Here is a 21,764-nt window from a genome sequence, read left to right on the forward strand (position 1 = left end):
GCGTGAGATTAAGGAGGTAGAGTGCCCTCTCCATGCTGGCCCGCTGTGGGTGTTCAGTTCACGTCAGTTTCCATACTTCCTCTTTTTTCCCTCCTCCCCGACCATGGAGGCTGGATGAGTCAAACCATAGCCAGGGAGTCTGCATTTCAGTGAAACTGGGGAGGAAGGCCGTGGGAAAGCAGGTCGGCTGGGCAGGGTGAGACGCTGGCGAGAGGAACGTCCGTGTCTCAGACGACGCGTAGACCCCAGGAGGAGATGCCTTCCCAGCCAAGTCAAAGCACTCACTGGCCCACTCCCAAAAAAGGCCATGGAGGGGAACCAGAAGAGCCCCAGGGTACAGAGCCATCCTGGGGGCCTGGAGGGGAACCTGCATTTATTGAGGTTTACTCTGTGCACCAGGGGCTCACATGTGCACACTCCCTCACTGACACCTCGCTTTTCACACACACATGCACACACACCTGGCACACTCGTGGAGAACATAGATTCTGGGGTCCGGTTGTGCCGTGTCCTAGCTCTCGGGTCACAGGCAAGATATTTACCCTCAGTGTGCCTCAGCGTTGGCATCTGGGAAATGAGGATAGTGGGACCTACCCCTCAGCTTTGTGGGGAGAATTGAAGGAGTTGGTATTGGTGATGCTCTTAACAGTATCCCGGGCACATACCAAGGGCCGCACAGTGGTTTTTAAATAGAGGTGTGGTATTGGAGGTTCAGATGGTGAGGGGTTTTCCCTGGGGTCCCGCGGGAAGGATGAGAGCCAGTTCTGGGCCCACATATGGGTCCAGCTGGGGATCCTGCACGAGTCCTGAGAGGGGCCTGGCCGAGTACTTGCAGGAAGCCTCGGAGGACAGAGGAAAGAGCGTGGGCTGGAGATGCGGGGGCATGCAGGTTCCAGTTCCGCTCTGCCTGGCGTGAGGAGGAGCTTGGCCTCGTCAGCCTCAGTGGCCTTGGCTGCAAATGGGGGCCTGGCTGCTGGTGTGGGAAGCCCCTCGCAGGTCCTCGGCCCGGGGCCTGGGCGCCCTCCCACCTGAGAGGTCACAACTCAGCGGTGCTCTGGCTTTCCAGGTGCCCAAGACCTTCCCTCCTGTACTTGGCCCGCCTTGGTGGTCGGAAGTGCCAGGGACCTTTATCGCCATCCTAGAGGTCGGACACGGAGGCTCAGAGACGTACGGGGCTGTGCACAATCACGTGCTCAGCACGGAGGGGTGGAGTCCTCCCCCAGCCTGGCGAGCCCTCTGTCTAAGCCAGAAATCGGGCCGCGGCCTGGGAGACGTCCACGAGCCATCATAGCACCGAGTGTTGCGGGCTCTGGAAAGGGTATGCTGGAGCCGGGGAGCCGGGGAGCCCAGGGAAGAGCACCCTTCCATCCCTCAGCAGCGCCAGACTAAAGGGTCTTTCCCTGCTGGGGTAGTGCTTCGGTTCAAAGAACCAGCGCTCAAGCCCTGGCTCTGTCCCTCCAAATCCTCAAACCTCAGTTTCGTCATCTGTAAAAGGGGGGATGATAAAGCCGGGGATCCCTGCTTCATAGGGCTATTTTGAGTGAGGTCCAGTTAAGTATTGATCATGACAGAGGTAAACAACCTCTAAAATTCGTGGTAAATATCAGCTATTATTTCTCTCAGAAGTTTACCCTCGTGGTGCATCAAATGCTATTTCATTGCTCTGAAAGGGCGAGTTCACATCCTATAATTTCCAATCGGGCAATAGTGTATTACGCTTGCTGTTATTGTTAATAACAGTAACATTAATGACCATTTATTAGCTGCCAGTAACTCCTCTGAGCTCTTTACATGCCTTAATTCATTTTGATTCACACCATCCCTAGGTGGTAGGCACTATTGCTATCCTCACCGTTTGATGGACAAGAAAACGGAGTCACAGAGACAGTAATTAACTTGCTCTAGGGCGCTCAACTAGTAAATGATTGAGCCAGGATCCAAAGCTTGCAGGCTGGCCCCATAGCCCACAGGCTGGCTCTTGCCATCCCCAGCGTATACATGGTACTTGGTAAGAGCCAACTCAATAAGCCCTCAAGCTACAGTGCAAAATTTTGGCCAGAGGCCATCGTCTTTATTAGATCGAAGACCCAGGCTGCCCCCTGGAGATCAAAATGGGTCATTCTCCCTCTTTGAGGCCCCCAGATACTCCTGAGTCACGTGTGGGCTGCAGATTTTAAAGCCAGACACATGCAGGCAGCAAGACTGTACTTCGGTCGGATGATGAACCAAACCTCTAGCCAGGTGTGAAATGGTCACACGGAGCACGTCTGTCCTGTAATTTACTTAGTTACCCACTTATTTAACACATACTCATGGAGCTTGTGTTCTGGGTCAGCACTGTGCCATGGCCTGGGTGAACAGAGGAAAGGGGTCCTCTTTCCTCTCGGAGCTCAATCCAGTGGGGAGACCAGAATGCAGATAGAGTCTTGAATAATTGATAACACGGCGGGGGTGGGGTGGGGGGTGGTCTACTCCAAGTGGCCTGAGAGCTTAGAGAAAGGAGGCCTAAGTCGGCCTGGGAGAACCATGGAAGGGTTAGACAGCTTGAGGGGTTGAGCTGATAACTGAGGACCTGAAAAGAAAACTTCTAGGCAGATGAGCAGGCAGAGGGAAGGGCATGGAGTGTGCAACCAGCCTACGGTCAGGGAACGACAACTATGGGACAAAACGGGGCTGGAAGAGACCAGAGCAGAGAGAGGGAGTTGGGTCAGCAGGCGCTCGGGGGGTCTTGAGAGCCAAGTCCAGCTCCATTTCTTTGCCGGCGGCGGGGACTGGACTGGACACGGGAGCAGAAGGGCAGGGGATGAGGCCCAAATGCGGGGAGCTGACGAGGAAGCTTCGATAGCCGTTCAGGAAGAAGATGACGGATGTCTAAATGAAGGAAGTGCGGTGGGAATGAAGAGAAGTCGAGGAGGTGTGAGCCACTGCCTCGACTGATGGGCAGAGGAGGTGGGACCGTCTTGGCTGCCATGTTCCTGGCTGGAGATGGCAGGCCTTGAGCTTGGGGTGATGAAGCCAGAGCGGGTGTGGGCAGCAGACACTGAGCTGTGGACCCGTTGGCCTTGAGGTGGAGGAGACTGGCTGGGAATGGGACTTAGAGATGGAAGAGACGGGAAGAAGCTCGAGAGGGCCTGAGCTGGTGGTGGAGGAACGAGAGTCAGCCCTGCTCAGGCGTGTGATAAAACCAAGAGAGGATGGGCTGGGCCAGGCGGAGGGCGGGGCAGGGTGGGGGCAGGCCCAGGCTGGCCTGAGGGAAGGGAGGACAGGGCCCCCCCACCCCCCCACCCCGTGCAAGTGAGTGGCAGTGAGGGGGGGCAGTGCTCAGCCCCGGCGCTGGGCAGGTGCCCACAGCTGTCCCTTTCCTTCTCCTAGGCCCACAGTGCCCACTGCCCTTCAACGTGTCGGATGTGGCCAGCGGGGCCCTCCTGTGCGCGCCAGCCTCAGGCCCAGGAGGGGCTGCCGTGCAGCGGTGCCAGCTGCTGTGCCGCCCGGGCTACCGGAGTGCCTTCCCGCCAGGGCCGCTGCTGTGTAGCCTGCAGAGGAGACGCTGGGAGTCGCAGCCCCCTCAGCCCCGTGCCTGCCAGCGTGAGTGGCCCCAGGAAGGGCTGCCCGGTGCCCCGCTCCCTCTCAGGGCTCGGGGCCGAGGCCTTCATTTTCCCCACCCGAGTGTAGCGTGTCCACCGTAAGCCAGGTGGCATCAGAGCAGGAGAGAAGGCCCAATGGAGCATTTTCTTCTAGAAGGAGCAGATGTGCTTCCCAGACCCCTGCGGGGGGAGCTCTATTTGTGGCTTCTCTGGAGCAATCTGCCCCTTGAGACACCTGCCATCATTTTGGGCTCTTGGATACAGGACTGCATTCAAGATACAGGTGATACACTGGCCGTACTGGTTACTATGGTGTTGGCAAGCTTAGAGCTGCCGGTCCGGCCTCTGAGAGGGACAGTGACACTGCCACGCCAGCCCTGCCCCCAGGTCCATCTGGAGCTCTGGGGTATGGCATCCTTTCTGATCACTGTGGGCCTGGGCCGTATTTAAATATGGGCAGAGCTCCTTCCTCCTGTTCTCGTAGCAAACCCACTTTCACATGCACATGGCTATGAGGCCACATCAGGCTCTGACTGCATCCGTCCTGGCAAAGGCTGGCTGTGGTTACTCACAGCCAGGCCGGGGGCAGACTCGGGGGACCGGTGCTGGGTCCACCCAGGGCAGCGGGCGGGGCGTTCAGGAGAGAGACCCAGATCCTGGGACTGACTGTCACAAGGCTCTGGGTGGCTGGTAGAGCATCAAAGGACAGTATTCGCCATAAAGCATTCTGAAAGAGAGAATACTATCCAGAAAAATTTCAAAATATTATTTGGACAAATACGTGGCCTGTTTCCCTGGATGATGACAGAGTGGCCTGAGCCGAAATTAAGACCAGACTGGTCACGACTGAGCAAGGGACTTGGGAGAAGAGAGGCACAGGTCCTGAGCTCCTAAAGTGGAGTACAGGGCTGCTGTGTACGACTGTGCAGGTTGTGCACTGAACAACCTTAGAGAAAGCCTTTCACATAGGCTGTGGTGAAACTCTTAACTGGCCAAACCAGCTGCAGTGGCCCTGTTTGAGTGCAAGGTAGTATGGAAGATTTTCCAACAAGAATGTCCAGGTCCCATGTAAATGTAAAGCAGCCTGGTTTAGAGCCTGAGGCAGGACTGAGTTTGCTGTGAGGGTGCGAAGTAATTTGAGACGAGCCGGCATGCTAGGAAGTAGTTAGACTCAGAGGGTGACAAGCAAGATGGCAGTGCTCGTGGGCTCCAAGCTAAATGAAGAAGGGTTATTTTTGCAGAGGAAAAACCAAACAGGGCAAAGAAAAGAATCCCACAGCTCTTCCGCCCCTGTCTGCTGACCTCTGGTGCTTGTCTGCAGGGCCCCAGCTGTGGCAGACTCTCTGGACCCAAGGGCAGCTCCAGCTCCAGCTCCCGCCAGGCAAGGTGTGCCACGCCGACTACGCAGGCTTGCTGCCGGCTTTCCAGCATTTCCTATTAGACGAGCTCACAGCCCGCGGCTTCTGTCAGATCCAGGTATGTGCCTGGCCTTCCCCACAAGGGGGGCTTGGACTGAGCTGAGGGTCACCGGGCAGAGAACCTCAGATTTCAAATGAACTTACGGTTCAACCCACGGTCCTTTTACCAATGGGCAAAATGAGGCCCAGGATGAGACAGTAACTCAAACAAGGCTAATGACATAGAGGCAGAGGCGGATGTGGTAGCCATCTCATCACTGGCCATTCTTTCTGCATAAAGATAGCAAACCAAATGCGTGCTGAGTGCTTAGATTGTGCCAGGCCCTGTGCATCCCTGCATGGGTTAGTTAATGCGATCCTCACTGGAGCCCTATTATTGTTACCGTGTTATTACTAGAGAGTAAAAATAATTGGCCAGAGTCACAGCTGGGAAATGGTAGAGCCAGGCCGGCTGACGTGAGGACAGAGCTGTGGTCACCATATGGTACTGTCCCCACCCATGAGGAAAGAGCCTGGGAATGGGGCAGGGAGGCTGCAGTGCTGCGACACGCTCTCTGAGCTGCTATGCCGGGCCGGTCCTTAAATCTGTGAGGAGGCATCATGGATCCTCCTTGGAAGGAAAATGTTACATGCCAACTGGAGAGACATGGTTACCAAAGAGTTTTTAGCTGTGTAATAGGCAAGGACTTTGGTGATTTGAAGTCCCAAGCGTTCACAGAGGGAGTCTTTAAAAGTCACTCAGTTAAATAAGTCCTTGTTCTGCTCAAAGGCTGCTGTCTCATCAGAGCAACTCATTTCTAGCACCTCATGTTAAGAATTTCGGAGAACACACATTTTCACAAAACCAAATACAAAGAGTATTGATTTTAAAACAAAGAGAAATAAATCTTGCCCCCTTTTATCTAAAGAAAGGCACTTGACAGCAGTATCAGCAATATTTATGGGTTAGTGAGCACTGGTTGTATTCCTGGTGCCAGGCTGCAAGTTCAACTTTTCTTATCTCTAATGATTACAGCACCCTGCTCAGTGGGTATCATTAGCCCTTCATTGGTAAGTGAATTAACTAAAGCCCATGGAGAGTAAGTAAGTTGCCGGAGATTTCACATCACGGAGTAAGTCTAGACTCTCACTACACCACATTTGTTCATTCTTTCACTCATTTTCTCCCTCCTTCATTCTTCCATTTAACAAGTGTTTGGGTGCCTGTTACAGGCCAAGCATGGTTTTAGGCACTGAGGACTGTCAGAGATAAACAAAGCCAGACACTAGTTACAGCGGCCAGGACAGATTTTCATCAGTAATATACTGATGCTTCGCAGCCCCTCAGCCTCTCTGAAGCTAATTCAATCTGTAACGTGGGGTAATGACAGTTCTGACTCCACAGGCCTGTTTTGGAAACTAAACTAGCTAACATGTTTAAAGCGCTCCACGCAGGGCCTGAATAATGGAGGATGTTCAAAAAGTGTGCGCATTGCCTCCCGGGAATGCCAGGTACCTGGCACACAGCAGTTCTCCTCCAGTGACAGCGGCACGAACCCCACGTCCACTGGCGCACCTGCACCCTGGGCATCGTGGGGTGCACGGCACACAGTAGGTGCCTGGTACCAGTCTGTGGTTTGACCTGCCATTCATGTTGAATGACCTCCTGCAGCTCAGGGCCTGTGTTGAGAGGGCATCGTCTGGACCCTGAATGAGGTGGTCGAGGTCACTCGTGCAGCAGGCTGACAGCCAAGGCCCAGATCGACTCTGGATCGTGGGTTGGACAGATATCACTTTCCTTCACAGACCCTTCCTTTCACACAGAACCTTCTCATTCACCTCTAGATGCCCAAGCTTCTGATAAACTAACACCCCCTGGGGCTTGATATAGAAGCTCTTGGGATTTGGCTTTTGAAAGAGCACGATGGGAAGAGGGCCTAATGAGGCTTGTGTTGAAGCCCGGCCCCTGCCCGGCACTGTCCCCAGGCTAACCAGGCACCACCACCGTCCATCCGCCCACCCTGCCCTGCAGACGGTCAGGGGGCACTGAGGGCCGTGCTCAGGTTGGGAGGAGAAGCCAGGCCGTGTGGTCACAATGGAGGAGCTGGTGCTTCCCGGGAGGGAGGGTCGTGTCCTGCTGGATGTAGGTGTTGTGAGGACATTGGCCGAGTCAGCAGAAGTTGTTTCTCCAATGAAGTACAGCCCCGTGAATTCGGAGTGTTTAGGCTTTCTTTTGTGTGTGTGTGTGTGTGTGTGTCTGTGTCTGTGCCCTTTTAATTTTATTTTTTTGAGGATCTTTATTTTTTTCTAAGTATATTTGTTTTCTTTGTAGTTTTTATTTTATTTTTACATATACGTGTATCTTTCTCTTTCAAATTCTTTTCCCACTTACACTGGCTTTTACTCTGCTTGCACCTCTGTCTGTAGGCTGTGTGACCTGAGCAGGTGATTCAACCTCTCTGAACCTGGAACCTCATTTTCCAGCTCTCTCAAGGCTGTGTCCTCCCAAACAGCTCCCACTGGGGACAGGTGGTGGGTGTAGAGCAGACCTTCTGAGGACAGGGGAGGGCTCAGGAGCTCTGATTGCCTGGGGCCAGTTCCCGGGTCAAAGGGAGGTCACAACCCCTCCACAACCTCCTCTGACAGTAACATAAGCCAGTTTAAGGGCCTGGCACGGGCTCGGCAATGCTGGCTCCCTGCTCTGTGTTCTTGAGCTCGTGTCTCTGGGCAGGTGAAGACGGCTGGGACCCCTGTCTCCATCCCCGTCTGCGACGACTTCACGGTGCGGGTGGAGTGTCTGAGTGGGGAGCGGTTAGGAGCCAATGTCACGTGGAAATTGCGGCTGGAGGATGTCGCACCCGCCTCTCTCCCGGACCTGCGTGATGTTGGTATGTTTTCCCGCACTGCTGCTGTGAAGGGGCACAGACTCGCTGGGTCTCAATGCTCCTATCCATCAGATGGAGCCACTGCGGCGCCAGCGCCTTCCTGTGGGGCTCAGGGAGGGAACCATGGGAGGGTTCCCGTGGGAGGAAGGGGCTAGTGGGAGGGGCTAGTTCCTGAGAAGTTTATAAAGAGCAATAGAGTTCTGGTCCATAGCTGACTAGAGCTAAATAATATCACCCGACTGTGCTTTTGTGAACGTTTTCTAATTCTCATCTTCGTTTTCTGGGCACAGAGAAGGAAGACAGGTGTGAAGTAGGGGAGGGTGGGGCGGGGTGAGGGCGTCTCCATTGGTTTATAATTTATGTCCTGCCTACTTCCAAACAAGAATGTCTCAGACCACTGACACTGTTTAAACCCATTATTAACACTATTTAAAATGGAGTGGTAATGATATGGATGAATCGAGAGTAGGAAGATCTAAAGAGAAGCAGAGTGGATCTTATGATCAGTACTCTGAACCAGGGTGGGACATAACCCATGGGCTTCTGACCAGAGGGTGGAAGCTTCTCCACTTCCTCTTCCACTGTCTGGTGGCCAAATGCCGAGGGTCGGGGCTGGCTGGAGCTTGACCTCTGTTCTATGAGGGGGAACTTGTAGACAACGCCACAGTGTAACCCAGGAGGCAGACTGTATCTCAGACATTCTGCAGTGCCTGTGACCCTAATTACCATCTCCCCCCAGTAGCGTTATGAATTAAGGGTCACTTTTTTTTCTCTGGAAACAGCTGGCGTAATTTGGGTATGTTTGAAGCTGCAAATGGATGAGATGTTTATTCCTGGCATCCATGGCCTGGGACTGCCTTTACAGTAGCCGTTGTGGTGTGAATGTTCGTTGCGTGCTGGGACCCTCCCCAGCTCCAGATGTAGTGCTCACCCATCTGCTTTCTTCCTAGGAAACACTTGGAGTTCGACAGCTAGAGGCCTTCTCAGCGTTTAGCTGAACCTGAGACGGAGGCTCTGCCTTCCCTTTGATCGGCCCCATCACATTCTCTCTTGTAATCCTCACCAACTGCAAGAGGGGCATTCCTAGCCCCATTTTTCAGATGGGGAAACTGAGGCTCAGGGATGGTGGCTTGGCAAAGGTTGGGACAGTCGTGTATCTGGATAGTGTACCTTAGACGAGTGACTGAAGTCATGATATCCTATACCAGTGGGGGTCACATTGCTGCCACAGAAATGACAGGAGCTGGAGATCTGGTTTGGAGTCCTAGCTGTGCTTCTGATTCTGTGTATCTTTGGGTCAATCAATCCCCTTCTCTGGGTCTCAGTTTCTCCCTCTGTAAAATGAGACACTGGCAAAGGCCTATGTCTCCTTTCGCTGTGGATGTGCTGGGTGGCTCTGTCCCTGTATCCTCCCTGACCCTTGCAGGAGCAATGACACTCCTGCCTCACCTTGTGTCTTGCAGAGGAAGCCTTGGTGGGCAAGGATCTCGTTGGGCGCTTTGCAGATCTGATCCAAAGTGGAAAATTCCAGCTTCATCTGAATTCCAAGACGTTCCCAGCAGACACATTCATCCAATTCCTCCAAGGGGACCGCTTCGGCACCTCTCCCAGGACACAGTTTGGGTGCTTGGAAGGATTCCACCAAGTCTCGGCCACCAGCAACGCCAGTCAGGACCCATTGGGGTGTGGTAGGTTCCCCCTCTCTCCCTGGACCGCTGTTACTGAGCCATGCGAGGTTGTGGGAAAGGCCCACAGAGCTCTGATAGAGGTTATTCTGACATACAGAGTGGAGACTCATTCATTTATTTATTCGATGAAAGCTTTTCAGTTGTCCAAATATACTCACAGGCATATAGTTTTCACCCACCAGGTAGTAGCTGAAACTAGAGGCAACATGACAGAGGAAGAGCCCCCATGTTCGAGGTTATCCTTCCTCTTAGTCCTTGATGAGCTTGGACCCTGTGGCCTGGGCTGCGCTGTCTTGGTGGAGAAGGCCGATGTCTACCCCGTGTGCTCCATGACTTTTCCCAGTCTGGTTATGGCAACACGTCACTCACCACCATCCCCAAATGGTCAGCGATCATCCCAGGACGTGATGGTTCAGGGGAAGTGATTCCTGGTGGAGGTTTACTGGGCTGTTCTTGGCCTGACACATCAGCAGTCTTGGAAGCCATTCTCACTAGACTGCAGCTGCCGGTTCGCTGAAGAGAAGCTGTGTGATTTGCTGCCCTAACAAATCGCCACAAATGTCGTGGTTTAAAACAACACCCACTTATTGTGCTATAGTTCTGTAGGCTTGAATTCTCACACAGGGTCTCACTGGGCTCACATCAAGGTGTCAGGAGGGCTGCATTCCTACCAGAGGCCCTGGGAGGGAATCAGTTTCCTGATTTTTCCAGCTTCTAGATGTTGCCCACATTTCTTGGCTTGTGGCTTCCTTTCTTCATCTTCAAAACCGGCGGTGTTGTAGCTCTCGGGCCGTTCTTCCGTGGTCACAGCTCCCTTGCATGCTGTCTGTCACTTCTGAGGACTTTATGATTGCACACAGCTGGGTAATCCAGGACACTCTCCCTATTTTAAGGTCAGTTGACTAGCGACCTTAATTCCATCTGCAACCTTAGTTTCCCTTTGCCATGTGACCTAACATATTTAGTTTCCAGGGATTAGAACATGGACCTCTTTGGGGGCCATTGTTCCATCCACTACTGAAACTTCCAGGACCTCATGGTGAGAAGTCATCCTCCCACATGGCATGAGACAGAGGCATTTTTATTGAGCTGAAGAGAGAGAATATGTTTCTCAGTTATTTATTTTTCCACTATTCATGTTGGTTGCAACATAAAAGCTATAAGGCCTTTCCTCTTACGAAATCCATGCCAAATTCTAAGCTCCACACTGGATTTCAGACGCAGCTAACTCTTAACACAGAAACCAGAGACACAACCACTTCTTGCTAATATTTACAGAGGATTTTGCAGTTTACAAAGCACCTTCGCAAATACTTAACTCTCACTATCGCCCCCGGTGGCAGGTCATCTCCCCATTTGACAGGTGAAGAGGCTGAGGCTCAGATGAAATGAGGTCATGTGTCTGTAGTGCCCAGAGCAGGGCTGACTCAAAGGAGGGACTCAGTTCTCTGTGGATGAGTTACCCCAGGTCCTCTGGGACCAGAGCTCACGATCCTTCCACCTCAACAGAGCTGCCCAAACAAAGAAGATAAGAAGTAGAAGCAGGCGTGGATGGTGCCGCCTGCCAGGGTGGGAGAAACAGGGTCACAGCAACGGAGGTGATTGAAACACCTGCCACTGTGTTCTCAGACTTGCTGTGAAGAGCCTTGGGCTCCACTGCCAAAAGCTCACTCTGTGTGTGTGTGTGTGTGTGTGTGTGTGTGTGTGTGTGTGTGTGTGTGGTCTTTGTGCACAAGCATGCATGTATTGGGAGGAGGCTGCTTTTATAATCACCCCAGGCGGTGTTGATAAGGGGGTCTGGGAGCCCCACTTGAAGAGGCTCACCCACCTCGGGTGCCCCCTCTGGAGCTTGGAGCCAAGAGGCGGGACAGCAGGAGATGGAGAGAGGGACCAGTCAAGCGCCAGGTCCCCATTTCCTGAGCGTAAAATAAAGGGGGTGGACTGGGAATCTGGTCCTCGGTTCCCTCTAGGGAACTCGGTTGATGGTTACATGGCCATTTCCTGTCTACCAGGACAGGTAGTGCGGCTCAGCTGGGAAGTGGGAGGGGAAGCTGAGCCAGGAGCACAGACAGACTTGCCTGACGGGTGTCAAGCAGTGGAGACCCAGGGAATCAGAACCCGGCCTCGGGGTGACCGGGCTTCAGAGAGAGTGGGAGTTATAGGGTGGGCCTGAGAATGAAAGGTTTGGCCAGGGCTGCACTTGCTGCAGAACAGGAGTGGCCACCTTTTTCCGTAAAGGGCCAAAGCAAGTCTTTTAGCCTTTGCAGACCATTCTGTTTCTGTCTCGTGGACTCAGCTCGTCCATTGTGGGGAGAGAAACGTGGCTGTGTCCTAATAAAACTTTGCTTGCCAAACGGAAGGTGAGCTGAATTTGGCCTGAGGGCTGTAGTCTACCCACCCTAGCTCTACACAAACCTACATTCTGTTCTTCAACTGCGGCAGCTTTTTACCAAGTTACAGAGCATTGTTGATCACACCATTCAGCCCCACCCCTCACTCCAAATGGTTAGAAAGGTCCAGAGTGGAATTCACAAAAGCTGTACCAAAAGCCCTGGATTTTCTCCAGTATCAATGATAACATCCATTCTCTATTGAATTTCTGCATTGCTCTGGTCCAGGATGTCAGGTATTTTTAATGCCATGGGGTGGACGAAGCAGCTGGGGGGCATACAGTTAAGAGTGTGAGGAAACTGCCCTTGGAAGTCAGGTAGACCTGGGTTCAAGTCTTAGCTCCAGCACCTTCTCAGTGTGGGTTCTTGGGACACTGCCCACCTTCACTAGGCGTAATCTGGAAAACAGGGACAGTAGTACCTATTTCGTGGGGACTGTGGTTTGCATAGCTGAATATAATGGATACAAAGCACATTGCTTCACACAAAGTGAAACTTCAGCACATTGTTTTGTTGTTAATTGTCCGTGTGAGATTTAAACTCAGCCCTGATGTTTCCAAATTCTTTGTTCTGTCCGGTGATTCACAAGTCTCCCTTCTCAACAAGGGCTCTTGGTGAAATCACGCCCTCGGATTCTTGTATCTATTCTTACTGGCTCTTTTTCCTTCTGAAGCACATCTGGAATACAGCTGTGAGGCTACAAGCAGAGCATTGTCCTGTGGAGATAAGGCAGGGTTTCTGTGTGTCGTCTTGGGGGGCCAATCTGGATGGTCTCCAGGGGGACAGTGACTCAGGGAGACCGGTGGGAATGTCCACCCCCCTGACTCAGGCAGACGTAGCAGCCTTAATCTAGGCAGTGCCTACTGCAAGGGGTGGAGGCTTTGTTTGCACCTCCCACGCGGTCAGTTATGTTCACCCTCTTGCCTCACTGCCAGCCAGGTGGCTTCCCCTCAGAATTACCTCCTGGCAACCTTCATACCAGGTTGTTCCATTAAAGAGAATCCCAGAGAAATTGTCTGGATTTTCCATTTCCATTCTGAACACCATTCACTGTCACTCGTTCACTGCAAATTCTTATAATAGAGCTAGTTCTCTACAGATTTTTTCCTGAAGTAACATGTTATGTCTTGTTTCCTTCCTCCCTCCCTCCTTTCCTTCCTTCCTTCTTTCTATTCATGCATCTGTCCATGCAAGCATCCGTCCTTCCTTCCATCAGTCCTCCCATCCATCCATCCTTCCATCCATCCATCCATCCATCCATCCATTCCATCCAACCTTTCAAAATATAATTATGTGTCAAATACCATGTGACATTCTTAGGGAAGCAAAAGTCATAGCTCCAACTTTCAAGGAGCTCACAGTCTAGCTGAAGCGAGGTTAAGTGAAAAGACAGCTAAAATACCATGTGAAAAGCCTTTTGCATCCCAGTCAGGGCAGTCAGGGACAGCTTGCTGGGGTAGTAAAGGCCGGCGCGAAGTCTTAAAGGCTAGTTAAAATTGTCGCTTGGACAAGAGCAGACAAGAAGGGGTGTGTGTGTGTGTGTGTGTGTGTGTGTGTGTGTGTGTACGTGTGTACGCCCCCGTGTCAAGTTCGCTAAAGTGATGAAGCACATTCCAGAAATGGAGATTAGTACAAAAGCAGGGAGTTACGAGGTGCTGTGGCATTATGGGGGCAGTGCACGTGGTTTGCGTGGCAGGAGAATGGGGCCTGAGAGATAGGAGAGGACCAGAGTGGGAGAGGCCTGGGGGCACAGCAAGGGGCTGGGTTTGGTGAGGTCACCAGGGGCGAATTTTAAGTTGGAGAGTGACGGGGCCAGGGGTGGGGTTGAGCAAAGCAGGCTAAGGAGTGAAGGGCAGTTATGCTTCCTCAGATATTTTTCTTCAGCAGAAACACGACTGCTGTTGTTTGGGGACTTTGGGAATGGGTTGACTAGACGGATGGCATAACCCCAAAGCTCTGTGAAACTTGCAAACTCAAATTGGCCAAATTGCCTCATTTTACGGCAGAGGGAACTGAGGCGCCAGGGATTTCCCAGTGATTTCCATGAAGGGATTTAACTGAGGGATAGACATCCAGTTGTTGCGGCGGACTCAGGGTCTCTAGGAGGACCCACCTGCTGGGGAAGGAGGCAACGGAGCCTCACCGTGATGTTCACAAAGGTTCCTTTGGGTGGAAAAGACTCTTGACGTCAGATATGGAAAGAAACAGAACACAGGTTCCTTGCGCGTGGTCGAGAGGCCTGAAATGCATGGCAGCAAAAATTCCCAGCTCTCCTTTTTCTGCCCCTTCACCTGCACCTTGGGTTCAGAGGCAGCAACTAAGGCTGGCTTAAAAGGTTTTGTTTTCCTTTAGCAATGAACTTGGAGACTACTTGAGAAAACAGCCACAGTACTGAGGTAAAAATACCAGAGAAGATCAACAATGTGGCTCGTAGAAGTAACGAAACCCCGCTCTCTGAGTGAGGATGTGCAAGGCACAGGGCAGGCCGGAAAACACACCATTCAGTTTCCAGGGTGTGCCTGGAGTTTCTGATTTACTCAGAAACACCACACACATATGCACGCTCAAGAGAGTAGCTCTCAGATCCACACTGGCTCCGTTTGAGCACATCCTACACGTTTGTGCTCACTTCTTCGTCAAAGGAAGGTGGTTGAATTGGTGTGTGGAGAAAAGGCTTTGGTTTGGCGAGAAGGGGGCTTGAATCCCACCCCTGTCATCTCGCTGCCTAGTTGACCTTGCCCTTGAACATCAGTTTTCTCCAGGCTAGAATGGCGCTGATAGCTTTCCCATAGCATGGTGACATTGTAATACCTGGCACTGTGCTTGGCACGTTCTATAATTTTACTTCCTCCCTGCCCTTTTCAGAAGAGCATGCTGGGGGCGTCATGCATGAATGTCCTGAGGCTCAGCTTTCTCATCTGTGAAGTGCGGGTAGAACGCTAACTCCTGGGTATGCTGTAGTGATGTACACGTGGCACATAGAGGAGTGCCAGGCACAAAGCACCCCCAAGAGTGGGCACGCTTTTGGCTCCCACCCTTACTGGGTAGCAGCTCACTTCTTCTAGAAGTTATTTGGAAAAATCTCCAGAACACAACCCTGAATCAAGAAAAAAGACAAAATAGAACCTCCTCCGCCATCCCCTTCTCTGAGCTGTCGGAATCCGTGTGGCCAAGTTCACGCACTCGTCTCAGAGCAGGGCTCTTGGACACCAACTTAGAACCCTTATGCGGCATGCATCTGTCCAGTTTGGGTTTCTAGTTTCTCAGCTCGTATCATATTGGAGGAGCCAAATTAGGAAGGGTTGGGAATGTTAGAATCAGGGGGACAGAAAGACTGCTGATTGACAGGGGAGCACAGGGAGGAGACGAGTGAGGTGAATGAGGCATCCAGGCTGCAGGACGTGAGTAGGTCCTCACTCTCAGGGTCACACTTGGAGTTTCTGAGTAAATCAGACTCAACAAGCCAACTGTGAGGGCCTCTGTCAGTCCTGTACCCTGGGCGTCTCACTCGCCTCCCGGTAGTCCCAGGTCTGAGCCATGCCATCACCGACTGACCAAGCGGGAGAGGCCACATGCGAGTGAAATGGTGCTGAATTGTTGAAATCACCCCACAGAGGGAGGGCACCCTGTTTGGACAGAGTAGGTGCTGAGGTTGGCTGCCAGGAATGACTCCCTCAAGTCTAGAACGAATTACCATGTGTTGAGCACCTATGAGTCTGGCATTATGATATGTGCTTTCTGTACATCATCACTGCACTCCAACGGGATAATATTATTAATCCTTTTTTTACAGAGGAGAAAATGGAGCCTCAGGGAAGTCCAGAGGCATTTAGGTAGAGTGGGGTGGGGGATTTTACCTGATCTGTCTGACCCCAAAGTTTGCACCCACCACTGTGCTCTCTCATATTCCCACGGCAACCTATGGAGGGGCACTCATCTTTCAAGATGTTCTCCACTTCACCCCGTGACAACCTTCTCTTTGTCTAGTAAGCTCTAGCTCAGCAGCTGGCTTTTATCTTTCCATTCCTCGAATAATCCAAACTCATTCCTGCCTCAGGATTTTCGCACTTGCTGTTCTCTCTGCACAGAATTCTCTTCTGCATCTTGGCCTAGGGTATTCCTCACCCATCAGGTCTCACGTGCCACCTCTCAGAGGGGCCTTCCTCACTATCGTGCCCTCTGCTTCTGCTTCATTTCACTCAACTCCGACATTCTGGTTGGACACCCTCTCATCCTACCAGCCCATCAGCTCCTGGAGAGCAGGAACTTTGTCGACCCTCTTCACGGCTTATCCCCTACTCTTAGAGCCTGACGCACAGCAGATTCTCAGTGGGCCGTTTGTTAAATGAATGAGCTCTTGTCTGATTTTGGAGTTTCAGAGACCCTGTGTGTTCTGAGGTTGTAACTATAAAGCTAGTGTCTTGTTCTTTAACCTCATTGCTCTGTTTCTCTTTTCTAGTTAAGTGTCCTGAAGGAAGCTATTTTCAGGATGAGCAGTGTATTCCCTGTCCTGCTGGATTCTACCAAGAACAGGCAGGTAGCCTGGCCTGCGTCCCTTGTCCTGTGGGCAGAACGACCATTTCCGTTGGAGCTTTCAGCCAGACTCACTGTAAGTTCTAAAGGGTCCCACTTTGAAAGAGAAACCCTACAGTGTCACGGGGACACTGCAGGACATCTCGACCTTGTTACTACTGAAATTTTGAGACAGATAATTCTTCGTTTTGGAGCGCTGTCCCTTGCATGATAGGATGTTTATCTGGCAGCATCACTGCTCCTTACCTATTAGATGCCAGTAGTACTACCCATGCACACCAAGTTGTGACAACCAAACTGTCTCCAGACAATGCCACATGTCTCCTAGATGGGGGCAAAATTGTCCACCCTTGAGAACCACTGGATACAGACCGTAATCCAAAGGGCACCACCTCTGAATGCCTGTGCTCTGTCAGGAGCTAGGCCAGACATTTTGCCCGTGTTGCTTCATTCAATCCTCCCAACTCCCCTTCTAGGTAAACATTATGAACCCAACTTTTACGTATAAAACGGCTAAGGCTCACGGAAGAAATTTAGCTAAAGTCACTCAGCTAGAAAGTGACGTAGCTGGCCTTTGATCTTGGCATTGTCTGATTCTGAAACTTCTGATTTTTGTAAGTCAGTGTTATCAGATTAAGAAGTGGAAGATGTTTTCCACCTACGATCATTACCACTGTGTAGCTCATATTCCCTTTCTGGCCCCATGAATCTGTCAGGACTGTGTGTACCAGTGGCCTTCCTGTATGTCATGTGATTTCACTTGGCCTATTTACTTAACAGTCAACTGGAGAGTGTTGGGTTTTCTCTAGCAGGGGCCCATAACTTGGCTTGTCGCAAATCTTTTCATGTTAGTCTGAAATGGTGTCAACATGAGGCATTGCTTAAAATCAGAGTAGTGTTTAGAATTGTAAAATAATCAAAAGAGGTCAAGTCACCTTCTGTGACAGAGGCAGTTTCCTTGGTCAGGAGAGCAGTGGAAATAGGGCAGTATTTCCAAGAAAGTAAATAGAGGAATTTCCTAGGCCGGAAGTCTGACATTCCTTCTGGACGAGAAACTCTTCCCCAGGAACTCAGAGTGTCCTTGACACCCGGGCGTCCCGCTCAGTTTGCACACGTTGGCTCCAGACACTGTGGTTTGGGATGACATGAAGTGTTGTCACACGGCCCCGAGGAATCCTTTCTTGAAAGGAGGTCCCTGCAGAGCGCTGATCTTTGTGGAGCGGGTGCTGCCTACATGGCAGGGAGCAGAGGGGGAGGCGGAGGCTCGCCGCCCCCCAACCCCATTTCCATCCCCATGCTCCCTCCTACTGGCACTGTGACCTCGGCCAAGTCACCTTCCTTCTCTGAATGTCAGCTTCCAGAAATGGGGATAAAGACCAAGCACATATTTCTTATTATAAATCACAGTGTCAAAGCCTGGGACGGGTAGGAGGCTTGTATTATATGTCAGACACTGAGCAAGGTACTGGAATAAAATAGGGAGCAAAGCCAGATGAGGTCCTTGCCTGCTTGGGAGGGAGTCAGACAGCTGCAAACCGTTCCTTCCCGCAGACCAATGGAAATGATAACTGTGCCGGCTCTGAGCAGAGGTAGGGGTCAAGAGGCGAGTGTGTAACACTCGGGCGTCAAGGGGTCTGGGGGCTTCCCTGAGGAAATGAGGACTGGCCGGTGAAGAGTTAACTCCTTGCAGACTGGGGAGAAGGGTGCACCAGGAGAAGAACCGGGGGGCAGAACCTGAGTCCCAGCAAATGGTATCAGAGCAGGCGGTGCGTTCCAGGCCGACTGTGGACACACAGGGGCACGTGCAGGGTCAGATGGGCGGGGCCAGGTCACAGCGGCCTTAGTGGCCCAAAGGCGAGCCCAGACTTTGTCTTTTGGTCGGGGTGGCGACACTGACAAGTTTTAAGCTGGGGGGTGTCTGGCTCCAACGTGTGACTTGGACGTCTGATCAAGGACTGGGAGCCTGGGGTCCGGCAGGGAGGGGACCCCAGAGGCACGGCACTGAGAGCTGTATCCATCTTTGGTTCCAGGTGTCACTGGCTGTCAGAAGAATGAGACAGGCCTGCGGTGTGACCAGGACGGCCAGTACCGAGCCAGCCAGAGGGATGGGGCCAGCGGGAAGGCCTTCTGCGTGGACGCCGAGGGGCAGAGGCTGCCGTGGTCAGAGACGGAGGCCCTGCTGATGGACGCCCAGTGTCTGAGTACGTGCAGGCCGTTAAGTCAGCCACTCCTGGGGACAGGGCCTGTAATCCCAAGGGCTTTCTAGAAGGGGAGAGACATGTGAGATGCAGTTGTCCCCAACCTTTCATTTCAAAAACTTTTAACCTGTGTAGGAGTTGAAAGAATAGTAGGAAGAACAAATACTTGTCACCCAGATCCAAAAATTGTTATTGTTTTGCTCTTTCTCTCTCTCTTTTAATCATTGGAAAGTATATTTCAGACATCATGAAACCTCACCCCTAAATGCTTCAGCATCATGAGAAATGAATTTAAAAATCATTCGTCTGCTGAGGTTTCCTTTCTTGTGGGCAGCTTGCCTCCAAAAAGCTGGTCAGCGTTTCTCCCTCAGTGGAATGTTGGGGGAAGACCCGAGTGCCAGTCCTTCTTCCATGTTACTTGCTGGGTTACCCAGAGCAAATCGCTCAACTTCTCTGATGCTCATCACCCCAGAAGCCTCCTGCTTGCCTCCTGAGACACCGTGAGGGTCAATATTATCCTATGAAGATACCAAACATTGAGCCCAGCTCTTCAATGAGATAATGGGTGCGAAAGAACTGACAGGAGTCCTATAATCCTAGGTGCGTGGGAGTGGGACCAGAACTAACTTAATCCCAGTGGTGCCCTTCCCTGGTCGTGCAGTGCTGGGCAAGTCACTTATATTCAACAGTTTCCCCATCTGTAAAATGGGATTGTTAATGCCTTAGTGAAGTGTTAATGAATGCCAAGGGTGTGTGTGTGTGTGTGTGTGTGTGTGTGTGTGTGTGTGTGTGTGTGTGTCTGTCCATGGATAAATTGCAAATCCAATGAAAATCTTTATTATTATTTGTCAGTATCCCTCCTCTTGGGCAGAAATAGCAATTGGGGAGTTAGAGCTGGAAGTGCTTTAAGAGATCAGTTAGGCAGATCTTTGTTATCCTTTACAAATGAGGGAGAAGACGTCCTCAGAGGGAAAGCAACTTGCCCAAGGACCACGGTGATTACTGGCCATTCTGGGTGCTTGCATCTTAACTCTGGCCCTCTTTGCATCCGTACCGCGGCTTGGCTGTGCGGATTGTAATGCGCACTTTGTAAAGCATTTCCTGGCTTGTTCTGCCCTGTGTTCATCTGGAGCAGAAAGACCAGTTTAATCAGTGGCACCAGAAATGTTTATGAGGAGCAGCTCAGCTTTGCCAACTTTGATGACGCCTCCCTGAAGTACAGGTTTATGAATAGCCTCCAGGTTGGTCCTCAGCATCTTGGCTTCTTATGCAAAGCTTGGAGCTTAGATTTCCCTTTCTGGATATGCAGGAGGATTTCCATGTTAAGAAGCTGGGCCCCCACTGGGATGGCAGCACGCTGTCTCAGAATCCTTTCAACTTGACTTTGAGATCTTTCTCTTTGGGCATGGAATTGAAGTCTCATTATTGAGGTTTTTGTCCCCTAGAAAAGGCGAAGCGCATAGAGGTCAGCTGTGTAATTCCCCGAAAAGGTATCCACCAGCGAGGACGGTGCCCCTTCCACATCCTGACACCACCTCCCTCTGTCCGACCTGGATCCTCAGACACGTGGATCACTGCTGTAGCCTCCTGATTCATCTCTCTGCTCCAGCCTTGCCTCCATCCAATGACTTGCCCATGGTGCTTCAGAGCAGTTAAGAGGCAATTCTACTTATACAATTCCCCTTAAAATTCTTCAGTGAACCATAATTCAAAAAGTCATGTACCAAAATGTTCATTGCAGCTCTATTTACAATAGCCCGGAGATGGAAACAACCTAAGTGTCCATCATCGGATGAATGGATAAAGAAGATGTGGCACATATATACAATGCAATATTACTCAGCCCTAAAAAGAAACAAAATTGAGCTATTTGTAATGAGGTGGATGGACCTAGAGTCTGTCATACAGAGTGAAGTAAGTCAGAAAGAGAAAGACAAATACCGCATGCTAACACATATATATGGAATTTAAGAAAAAAAAATGACACGAAGAACCTAGGGGTAAGACAGGAATAAAGACACAGACCTACTAGAGAATGGACTTGAGGATATGGGACGGGGAAGGGTGAGCTGTGACAAAGTGAGAGAGAGGCATGGACATATATACACTACCAAATGTAGAATAGATAGCTAGTGGGAAGCAGCCGCATAGCACAGGGAGACCAGCTCAGTGCTTTGTGACCACCTAAAGGGATGGGATAGGGAGGGTGGGAGGGAGGGAGACACAAGAGGGAAGAGATATGGGAACATATGTATATGTATAACTGATTCACTTTGTTATAAAGCAGAAACTAACACACCATTGTAAAGCAATTATACAGGATACAGTAGAATTGCACCGCCTCAGGGCCCTCTCTGGACTCTAGCCTCATTAGACGACATGTTCCTTTGCGGCTAGACCTGTATCTTTCTTTTTGTTCTATCCGAGAGTAGCTGGCGCTTGTCGACACAATGAATGAATGGCTCTAATTATCTGGGCTTCTTTGGAACTATTTCCTAAAGGTCATCAGGGAAAGGGATTCTCCCACCACCTGAATTCCTGCAGCCAGTCTGACAAGCCCCGACACCGAGGCGGGGTGTCCCTGCAGGGGGCAGAGGGACCCAGCATTTCCTGAGTTGGTACCAGGTACTCCGTGCTGCTCTGTTTATTCCTCACACCAGGCAGCTGAGGCTCTCAGAGGCTGAGACATGCCCAGGACACAGAGCTGGTGAGGGCGGTGGCATCAGGACTGGCTGACTCCAGAGCTAGTGCCCCTTCCCCATTGCCAACTGCCTCCACACCTTATCTCTCTCTGCTGCAACTTCAGCGTGGCCCCCTTGATCTTTCTGACATTGCCTGTGGTAAACCCTTTGTTTAGACCTTGGCCGGTGGAAATATTTCAAGCTCATCTTCCCTTTAACTCTAGATCCAGTTTTCTAGTTCTGCCCTTTGTTGGTCCACACCAAAGACTTCATATTCCATGTCAAGTGCTCAAACAGAGGAATACGCCTACCATTGGAATTACACCGTCTTCATAACCTTCTGCCCTGGTTTCCTGGTGTTGTAATGATTTTGGCAGTCATCCATCCATCCAATAAGTAGGAAACTAG

The 21,764-nt window shown here is 51.3% G+C and overlaps 1 protein-coding gene across 1 annotated transcript in view; it reads left to right on the forward strand.

Annotated features, from left to right (window-relative positions):
• Positions 1-21,764, forward strand: part of TG (thyroglobulin) — a 243,760-nt gene that overhangs the window by 33,357 nt on the left and 188,639 nt on the right. Inside the window, exons 17-22 of the mRNA XM_065895070.1 lie at positions 3,373-3,585; positions 4,906-5,060; positions 7,713-7,869; positions 9,330-9,554; positions 16,404-16,553; positions 18,508-18,678. Of these exons, the coding sequence (XP_065751142.1) occupies positions 3,373-3,585; positions 4,906-5,060; positions 7,713-7,869; positions 9,330-9,554; positions 16,404-16,553; positions 18,508-18,678 (1,071 nt within the window). The remainder of the gene's footprint in view (positions 1-3,372; positions 3,586-4,905; positions 5,061-7,712; positions 7,870-9,329; positions 9,555-16,403; positions 16,554-18,507; positions 18,679-21,764) is intronic.

Source organism: Phocoena phocoena, chromosome 17 (genome assembly GCF_963924675.1).
Source record: "Phocoena phocoena chromosome 17, mPhoPho1.1, whole genome shotgun sequence".
NCBI lineage: Eukaryota > Metazoa > Chordata > Mammalia > Artiodactyla > Phocoenidae > Phocoena > Phocoena phocoena.